At 25.9% G+C, this 10,741-nt stretch overlaps 1 protein-coding gene across 2 annotated transcripts; it reads left to right on the top strand.

Annotated features, from left to right (window-relative positions):
- Window positions 1-5,366: 5,366 nt before the first annotated feature.
- On the top strand, window positions 5,367-10,508 carry LOC119681760 (tetraspanin-13). Of its 2 annotated transcripts, none has more exons than XM_038095035.1 (4): window positions 5,367-5,706; window positions 6,082-6,249; window positions 7,358-7,696; window positions 7,804-8,249. In XM_038095035.1, the coding sequence occupies exons 1-4, from the start codon at window positions 5,647-5,649 to the stop codon at window positions 7,876-7,878; spliced, it is 642 nt and encodes a 213-aa protein (XP_037950963.1). In that variant the 5' UTR covers window positions 5,367-5,646; the 3' UTR covers window positions 7,879-8,249. The 2 variants fall into 2 exon arrangements, with proteins under 2 accessions (XP_037950963.1, XP_037950962.1); XM_038095034.1 differs by lacking the exon at window positions 7,804-8,249 and adding an exon at window positions 10,162-10,508 and having other exon boundaries at window positions 5,369-5,706.
- The last annotated feature ends 233 nt before the right edge of the window (window positions 10,509-10,741 follow it).

The raw sequence follows: 10,741 nt of genomic DNA, 5'->3' as shown, positions 1-10,741 counted from the left end.
TATTGTTTATCACTTGATCAGACTAAGCAATAATTGACCTCAGATCTGCATACCTTCCCAAGGAGCCTTCCCAATATATAATAATAATAATAATAATATATTGAAATTATTTTCACGATGCAAACAAAACATTAACGAATAGTTGGTTAAGATGCGCTGATTCTGAGCTTCACATTTGGCTGGACCCGAGTTCGATTCCTGGTACTTGCAGGAATCGAAATTATTTACGAATAATTAAATGCAAGAATTATTTCGTAAAAAACAATAGCGTCATAAGTTGCAAGTGTTTATCAAGTAAGTATTTTTAATATATTATAGCGTTAAGTTTTATAAAAGTATTTAAAACTTTGAACAAATTATAGGACTCAATTAAATATAATTAATATTATAATTGACATGTCATTAGAAATCATTAAAATTAATTAAGAAATTAATCCATCTACAAAGGATTTGAACAGTTTGTAGTTCTTAGTACAAGTATTTTGTATTAACTTACATGATCATTGTACAAATACTGAAGTATTTGTTGATCTTTATACTGAAACTACATTACAAGTTCATCTTGGAATGATAGCCAGTTTTTGTTTCTTCGGGACTCAACACTAGAGCTGCATGCACTATATGAATATTTACGAAACTGATATTTTTGCATTTCGCATCGTTCCGCGATCGGTCCTTATTTTATCAGTGACCACAAGATAACGGTATATTAGTGTGTGGTAATCATTCTTGCCTATTTTATGACGCAGACACCAATTAAAAAAGTTTATAGTATTTAAGAGAAATCCTATTTCATAGTAGCTGTCATAAATTAAAATGGAATTTACTCATACCTTCAATGCTTTGATTTTGGTTTCCCGCTGACCTTTTTAATATTTTTGTTGTTATTAATCTTAATTTATATATAGATTCGGTACTTATGGATCAAATTTTAGAGAGATGCTATAGTTGTTGGTTTCCCATAATAATAAGTATCTAATATTATTTTAATTATTATAATTTATTAATAGATTTTGTAAACAGGTTTTTCGAACAGTAGTGAACTACAACAACAAAAATTCATCTTATATTATTTTAATTAAGTGAATTTTTGGCTGACCACAAAGAGGTTTCTTTGGCCAGTAGTGTTCTAAAAATAGTTTTTGTTATATATTAATCACTATAAAATTAATATTCCAAAAATTTATCATAAATTCTATTAAAAATAATTTACGTGGTTTTGTTTGAATTGCAATATATGTTGGTAATAAAATTTCTATGTTTTTTTTTATAAATTTGGTCTTTATTTTTTTTGTAAGTAATAATTAAGTTATAATATCACAAGACTGTACATTGTACACCTATTAAATTTAATTGTCCAAATTTCACTTATAAGCTGGAGATTAGTGTTATATCTTTTATATTATATCCAAATCACGCACAATGGCCCCATAATTTTTAGAAGGGAAGAAATAGGTATGATTTTTTAAATTATAATGGAAAATTTTTCTACTACTACTGAATAACTTTTATTGACAAAATATCACATGCTTTCTGACATATTTTAATGGTTCAACTCTAAGTTACTGAGTCATTTTTCTACATTTATTAATAATAAATATTAAATTTTATTATTTTACATAAATGGATATAGCGCTAGAACAAATGAACCGCAAGTAGTGTGTATGAAAGAGTTTGAGATCCGGAAATGTTGCAGGTGTACTCGCTTTTCCATTTTAAATTGTTAATTGTTTTTATGTCAAAATAAAATTGACTCGTGTATTAAAAAAAATACTTTAATAATTTTTATAGTTAAGCTTACATTTAATTATTATTATTTAAAATTTTTATCAGGTAGTGCTGTGATATATTTTGTTGTGATTAATATGTATTTCTCTGTTAATGAAATATAATAAATACATAAATATATTACGTCTAAATATATAAGTATATATAAATATATATGTATATATTAATATGTATATAAATATATATCTATATTAATCTAAAATTAATGAAATGTTTTATTTATTCACTTATTTAATAATTATTTGTACCACATCTTTTAATTGAATCTAACAATTAATACAATAGTTGTAAACATATTCTGACTTTAAACGACGTAAAGGCCCCATTAAAAATGGGCTAGGTTCAAAATACAGTAAAATGTCTATTCCAAATATATAATTACGTTTATGTACTTAAATATCTTTAGTCTAACTTTCAATGAAATCGCAGGGTGTGAATTACGTGAATATCGTTTAGATGCTAATCTATCGCTAATTGAGGCTACTTAGTGTTCAAAGACGTCTCTTATGAAGTATTTTCGAATCGTTTTCTATGAACATTTGCAATAATTGATAAGATTACAAATGTGTCATTATATATCTTCGTCATTATTAACAGCACGTTTAGGTGTCAAATTATTAAAGATCTTTTAAATCTTTTCAATAAAATTTAAAAACAAACAAGTTTTCGGGTTTAAGTTACTGAGAATAGCCAAGGTTCATAACAGAATATGTAGTCAATAAATTTCATTGATAAAGCTACAAAGGCTATTGAATCAAATTTATATTTATTTTTTATAAATCATAAATGTATATATTACCTTTTCTTCTTATTTATGTTAAAAAATTTTATTTTATACAAATACTTTGCAGGTTACTTTAATTGGTTTAGAGAGGTTTTGTATCTTAGGTATACTTTATGATTTTGGAACTCTTTTTATTGCCTTGATTAAGAAATCCTTTCTGCGAGTTACGAAAGGTATACAGGAAAAACTAAAGACATATATATAGAAAAGATTCCTGGTACTTGCAGTCACAAATAAATATTGACGAATAATTAAATACAACAATTATTTCCAAGACCACTGATGATGGGTATTTGGCAATACTCGAAACAGCTGTATGGTCAGCCAAAAATTCAATTAATTAAAATATTATAAAATTAATTTTTGTTGTTACAGTTCACTACTGTTCTAAAAACCTCTTTTTAAAAGATTTAATTAAAATTTTTAAGTATATTGAAATAACATGTAAATTCGGGGAAATCTGTTTAAAATTACATAAGCCCACCAGTTATTATCTTTTTTGAGAGCCACTTAAAATTAAATCAGTACTTAAATCAAGTTGATGTTTACATTTAAACTAAAGCTATGCTATTTAGTTAAGATATTTCATCTATTCACACAGATAAGTCAGCTATGCAAAAACTGTCCGTAAACTTTAATTCAATTAACTCAACAAGTAAATTGCATATAAACAAGCGAACAGAAACGATTAAACTCGTGTCAATTTTTAGGCATTCGAAGCTTTGTGAATCTGTTGTCCAGATCTTCCCATTTAAGGTTCGAAAGTGTTATATAAATTTTTAATTTATAGTATATTGGGTTATAGACCCAAAGTTCTCGTTATCATCTCTTTTACATTTTCACAATAAAAATATTGCTACAAAAGCTATATTCTAAATTTATCGTTTAAAGTTGTCATATGCGGATAATCAGTTAAAACGACACAAATAAACTTCCTTACGTTATAAAAAAATAAAAGAATCATAGATGTTATAGCAATTTAACAAGTTAATTTCTATCCTCCAAAACTATTATTATTGACATAAAATTGTTAAAGAGTATCTTTATATATTTAATAATAAATTAAGTTCATTTTTGTACATAATATCTAACTTATGGATTCATTAAGAAATACTGAAATATAAATCGCAGTGTAGAGATTACCGAGCCATAATAATAGATACATCTATAGAAGATCCATTAACGCATAATTAAAAAACATGTACAATTCTAACTATTTCAAAAATGCTTAAAATTATTTTATTCATTTTAGAATATTGATCATCATTTAAATCCCATCCAGAGTTGACACTTAATTTAAGCAATCCCATCACTTCGTATCTTCTTTTTGACCAATACAAAACTTTATCAGCCACTACTGAATCATATATTCTCTGGTGATGGAGAATCTGTTAATGTCTCATTTGGAATATGAACTGATCGTAGTTTTTATGTAGGTTAAGTGCTCCAATCGTTCCTAATAGGCATACTTCTATTTATTTTTTATGGTTGTTAGGTTTGCGCTTAATTTTAGCTGGTTTAGTGTTCAATTGGAGTGGGCGTATAAGCGACAATACTTTGTCTCTTATATAAATTTTTGAACTGTTGCAAGCTTACTATCGTCTACACTGGGTTGTCTTTGGCAAGATATCTATGTTCTAAAATAAATATTTAATTTATACGAATTTTTTCTGAGAACAAACATTCGTATGTGTTAGTAAAAACGTGTGAGTGTATGCAAAAATTTGTATCAAAATCCAACCAACGTGGACATAATGTTAAAGTTTTTGTAAAGTGCCGTACTTCTGATGTACCAGAGCTCATTCACTATTCTTCTCAAAACTACGTTTCAACAGATTATGATATTGATGATAATCGTTTTGAATGCTTATCCATATGATACACATCCATATAGGAGGTTTGTGACCTTATTAGTGTTTTGTGCCATATAATTCGGTTTGTAGTAATTAATTGTCTGAACTGTGTTAATTGACGCAACGTTCGTGGCATAGTAGAACATTAAACTTTTTTCTTTGTGATAAACGTGGTTTCAAGACAAGAAGTAGTTTCTCATTGTCAGACCCCAGTACAAATATTGTTAATTTTCAATTTATGTGATTATTGTAAACTTTTATGTTTGATAAAGATTATTTTTATATCCTGTGGATTTCATCTTATTTTCCATTTATTGAAGTAGTTACTTAATAAATGTATAAAAGTGAAAAAAAATTGATGGAAGTGTTAACTTTTCTGGCAATATAACTATAAAATATATGAAATTGAAGAATCGATGCCCCGTAGTCTGCTACTTTATTCATTAAAAACCAACTTAAAGTACTTACCAGATTAAACAGATCATATATATATCACTTATTTTGGAGATTGTCATTTGTATTGATATATATTTAGATATTTAATATATAATCTTTGAATATCTATGTTTAATATTTTGAAACTCATTAAATTCTCTAACTTGTAAAACTATTCTCACTTAATTTTCTAAGTGATATCCATACTTTCAATAAGTAACATTATTAGAAAAAAATTCGAATAATATTAATATAATAAATTTTATATAATAAATCCAAATCATTAAAAATAATATATATCACATCGCTGTATATATACTTAAGTTTTTACCAATTATATATTATTTAATTTTAGAGTTCTGGCAACTCTATTATCAAACATATTTAAGAATTTAATTTTGTGTATAATTTTAATTCTATATTAATTAGTAAAAGTTTTGATAAAATAATATTCCTATACCGTCGAATTTCAAAATAAGATATATTTTTTTATAATTATGATTTTTACAATATGAAATAAAACTATATCGTACAAATTAAAAAAAACCCGGCATCTAGCGGTTGTTAGCAGAAGTGCTTAGATAACAAATAGAGTGAAAAGCAGCACAAAAGACAAGACCAAAATTAAAATTTGTTATTGTGTATAAGAAAGCAGCAGTGACAACAGCTGTGCCGTAGATAAAATTGGCCTTCGATTAAGAAAATAATTTATGTTTTAAAATATTGAAAAATTGTGTAAATTGTGTTAAAATTTTAGTGCATTTAATTTAACATATTTATAATAAAATGTGTGGTGGATTCACTTGTTCCAAAAATGCGCTTATAGCGCTGAATATTTTATATGTGGTAAGCCAGAAGGAAAAAAAATTATGGTATATCAAAAAATGCGTGAAGAAACAGCAGACAGAACCAATCGAATCTTCAATATTGATTTTTGTAAATAAATTTAGTATTGCCAACTTCGTTTTTGTAAACAATGTTTGTGTATAAAAATATAATGAATGATATAAGGCGGAAGTATTTTCACAAATTAAGAAAAAAAAATATGAATTCCTGTTTTGCAACATATTTTGCGTTTTAATATACGAAAAATTTAAATAAATATTTATATATAAAATAACTGATAAGAGTGACAATGAGGTTGGCATCGCGAATTCAAAATGTTTCGTTAACGTTATTTGTTTCAACTAAAAATATTTATTAAAATTGTTTTTTTTTTAGATGGTCGGCTTTCTTTTGATTGGAGTTGGGGTTTATGCACGTGCTGCGTCGATTGTAACGAATCTTCCAATAGTCGGTGGCATATTGGCTTGTGGTGTCATACTGATAATGATATCGATGTTGGGACTTGTTGGAGCTGTTAAACATCATCAAGTTATGCTCTTTTTCGTATCCTTTACAAAGAAAAGACTTTAATCCTTTATTATAATTATAGGTTATATACAACAGGTTTATATAAACAATATTTGATGAGTTAAGTGTATGTAAGAAATTAGGAAAGAACATGAATTTTCAAATTAGTATAAATAATATTTAAGTAATCTATGTATTTATATGAACCAATTTTATATTTTCAAAAATTCTTCGCATTAGTGATAGTAAAATATTAACCGTTTTAAAACTTACTTTACATCGCTTATCAAACGCAGCTGCTGCTTATCAGTAACAACCTATTTACTTTCATAATACACGATCACCCAGGCTGTATTTCAATTGATAACACCAAAGATTTTAATGAGATTTATTACGTGAAAAAAAGCATTTCCTAAAAGTAGCAATCAACGTTTTGCGTAATGCAATGACGCGGTAATTTCTGAGATTCTGACCAATTTTAAACCACAAGTGAAATGTAAAAATATGTTTTTGCATTAGGCCATGAATCTGCTATTCTGTATTTGTTAAATTTGTGGTGGTTTAACATGTGCAAAATGTATATAATATTCTTAAAGTTGTTGGCAATACAGCGGGTCTATAGTTTACACATATTAACTCCTAATTAACCTAGCCGGCTCTAAGTACCGAAACCATTCGTTTACATAAATGACCAAATTGAGTGTACCAGTTCCAAGAGGGACAATAATCATTGGTCTCGAATTACAGAAATGCCATCCGTATTTTTAGATAGGTAAATGAAATTCACTTATAGATTTTTTGGAGAAAACCTTAAATTTTGTTGATTGTATCTTATTGTTATTTTATAACTAAAATATTGGAACTGATTTTTTCCATTAATATCTTTGTGAAGATTTATATAGATCGATGCAGATTCTGTTATATCTGCTATATCAATTATTGCTTGGGTTATTATTGAATAAATTATTTGTATTAATATTCCATCATAACATAGTTTACGAATAAGTTCAGAATATACTTTCGATCACTTCTATAATCATTGACTGGTAAAATAGATTTACATAATTTATTTAAACTACAATTTACAATAAATTTGTTTTCAAAAAAAGTTTTCTTAAATCAAAACCACAACTACTACGCACAGTACATGATAATTTTATTCCTATTATTCCTCATACAATTCTCGATCGCGAGCTCATGCTTAGCTGTAAGTTCAGAGCAGCGTCAAGAATTTGCGGAACAAGGCTGGAATGAAGTATCGGATACTACACGTAAGCAAGTTCAGGACAATTTCCTTTGCTGCGGCTTTAATTCAACTAGCTCTGTACCTGACGGTTCTTGTGAGCTTATCAACAAGCAATGCTGTGCTGGATCCGATGTAGAAAATTGCGCTTGCGATCCATGTTTAACGAAATTGGAAGAGAAAATTGATTATGCTTTCAAATTGTGCGGTGGTCTCGGCATATTCTTTAGTTTTACTGAGGTAAAGTTTTATTTAAATCTAATCATACTTAATACATAATTGAGAAATTAATTAAATTGTATATTATTAATCATTTTAACATGGCATTTATTAATATTTTCGTTTAGTTCTTTGGTGTATGGTTAACAGTACGGTACCGCAATCAAAAAGATCCACGTGGCTTACCCAGCGCTTTTCTTTAAAGCTTACAACCACTCACCGAGCACATACACACTATACCTTATAGTGCATAACTGTGCAATATATACAAAACAATATACATATGTATATAAATATATGCATATATATATACAAAATTTCATATGCATTTTCATACTGTATTTATATACTAATTTACATTTATATTTTAACAATAATACGGTTTTAGGGTTTCCTGCGCACCAACTCATATACATATAAACTAGAAACTAGAATCAATCATGCAACTAAATGTTTTCAAACTGTAACTCATCACTATCTTAATAAGTGTCTGTACATTATATGTGTATTTACTCAATATTTTAATATTTTATTTAATATACCTATGACAGAAATGTATTAATATTAAACTAATCATTAACATACATCATACACTTATACTTATATACAATATTTAAAAATATATATTAAATATATTATTTATTTAATAGCTTAAGTATTTGTAAGCGTCCAGTATTAAGACGTTATTTAACATTAAGTTTAGAATGAACATAACTTTATAATATTAACATATAAATTACTTGAGTTTATTTATTAACACATACCCGTTCGAAATGTAACAATTAACATAACAGAGACAAGGGTCTCACCAACTTAAAAGTGCATTAAACGCATTCGACTTTCGATTATTTGGGTAAGCATTTTCTTACTTTAAATTTATTAATTTGTAGTACAGTTTCAATTCCTACAAATCTTTAAACTCTATTTAAAGTTGGTATGATTGTTAGTTAAATGATTTTGTTACACATTTTATCATTTTTAGTTCTATTTAATCACTAATGCTTATTTTTGATTCTATGTCTTAAAATAGTTTCTTATACTAGGTTTACACTGTCAGATTTAAAATAGATTAAATGATGAGGTTCAAATCTAGACTGAACTTTAATACCTCCAGAAGACTGCAAAATAATTCTGTTTGTTTATCGAATGAATAAGTTTGTGTATAAAATTAATTTGCTTCTGTGAAAATATAATTTGTTTATTAAATTAAGTTAAGAATAACTATTAAAAAAAGTTTTCCGTTATCAGCAGACGGAGTCTTATTTCGATTAATAATAAATTTTTAAATATTGTAATAAATCAAAGTTAAAAAACTTAAAAGTACTCCCAGGAGTACTATATAGCAAGAATATATATTTTCAACACTGATAATGTTTCATTATATTTTTTGCAACACTTTATTTTGAGAATAAATCTTCAATATGAATTTATTAAACTTAGTTTTCTTAATCTCCTAGTGTAAACATAGTATTAATTTATATTGCGAATTTTCATTCTTATGGACTACTCACATTCAATTCTGCTTTGTTAAATAATGTTTTTTTATTTGCTATTATGGATAATTCATAATCATAACTTAACCTTTCTCTTGCTTCATACCTTTCTATTTTAAAATTTTCAATCATTAGCGTAGTTAAGTAGGTCTATCACGAAATATTTCATAAAGAAACTGGGGTCCATAACTCGAAATAAATGTAGTATTCTTCTATTGTTATTTGATGAAATTCAATTAATGAAATGCCTATGTAATCATTGGCTCCTAGTTCTTATCGATACAGTCGATAAGATGTTTTTTTGCTTATCTCCTGCATTTGCAATGCATTAGGACATACTTAACATTTCTTTTATATAGAACCAGGTCATATATATCTTTACAAACAACATCTTCTATTTTTCTTAATCACCAAGATATGTATATTTACTATAATGATTTAAATTAAAACTTTTTAGGCTTTTATAATATACAAATGTAATTTAAAATACCTATATTTTAATGTTTTAAGTACTAATTTCACACAACAAAATGGTTTGACTTCAAATGTTTTTCAACTTATGTACCATATGCTTACAGTTTTATTTAAACTTTTTACGTTATTACACATATATTATTTAGAATACATAAACCATTTTAATCTTCTAAATGTTCTACAAATGCTCCTTTCAATTATATTATTTCTCTCAAGTAGACTAAATAAAATATTAAGCTTACTTATTGATTTAACATTTACTAATATTAATCATGTAGTTTCCCACAATATCCCAATATATATTAAATGCTTTTAATTTATTTATAAATTTTTTTTAATAAAAAATTATTTATTTGCCAGAGTTAATCATAGTAAAATTATGAATATGTCTACATCTTTTCCATATTTATTTTCTTTTTTATTTTTCAAATTTCACCTTATTTATAGGTTTCTGTTTCATATATTATTTTAAAAAATTTAATAAACTCAAACTACAAACTTCTATTTTATTAATTTTAGGTATTTGCAGTCTTCTTAGCACGGCGTTATCGCAATCAACAGAATCCTTATTATTTACAAGGGCGTACTATATACCCAGACGATTATATTTATTAAACTAGAAATTCCAAACGAGAAAAATTATTGAATTAAATTAATTTCTAATTTTAATACGTAATAATTTAAAATTTTATTTTATTTTTAAAAATAATTTGTTCCTAAGTTTGTTTAGTCAATGAATCAAGGCTGAACATTATAAAATATTTGTATTTGCTATTTCAATTTTTTTTCTAGTACAAACATTATTTTTTTATATTTCCAATGAGATTATTAAGCTTTAAAGTATCGCAAATTTTAATTATATATTTTTTAAATAATTTTATTAATTTAATTAAATAATAAAAAATAATTGTAACATTTAAAGAACACCTTAAACGAACAATTTATGTACAATACCATATTTAAAAGCTTATAGGTATACTATATATTTATTTTTAAGGGTTTTCAAACGAAAACTCAGTTTTTATTATTTTCATTATTGTTTATGTGTTTAATGAGAAGGAAATTTATTTAAATTTAATGAAGTATTTAATTGTATGAA

The sequence above is a fragment of the Teleopsis dalmanni genome, chromosome 2, assembly GCF_002237135.1.
Source record: "Teleopsis dalmanni isolate 2A chromosome 2, ASM223713v2, whole genome shotgun sequence".
NCBI lineage: Eukaryota > Metazoa > Arthropoda > Insecta > Diptera > Diopsidae > Teleopsis > Teleopsis dalmanni.
This window is presented reverse-complemented; position numbering and strand designations above follow the sequence as displayed.

Excerpts from the sequence above, each read along its gene's own strand:
- LOC119681760 (XM_038095034.1), top strand. The coding sequence starts at position 5,647 with ATGTGTGGTGGATTCACTTGTTCCAAAAATGCGCTTATAGCGCTGAAT. Across the intron at positions 5,707-6,081 it reads CGCTGAATATTTTATATGTG|ATGGTCGGCTTTCTTTTGAT; the intron begins GTAAGCCAGAAG and ends TTTTTTTTTTAG. Across the intron at positions 7,697-10,161 it reads TATTCTTTAGTTTTACTGAG|GTATTTGCAGTCTTCTTAGC; the intron begins GTAAAGTTTTAT and ends TATTAATTTTAG.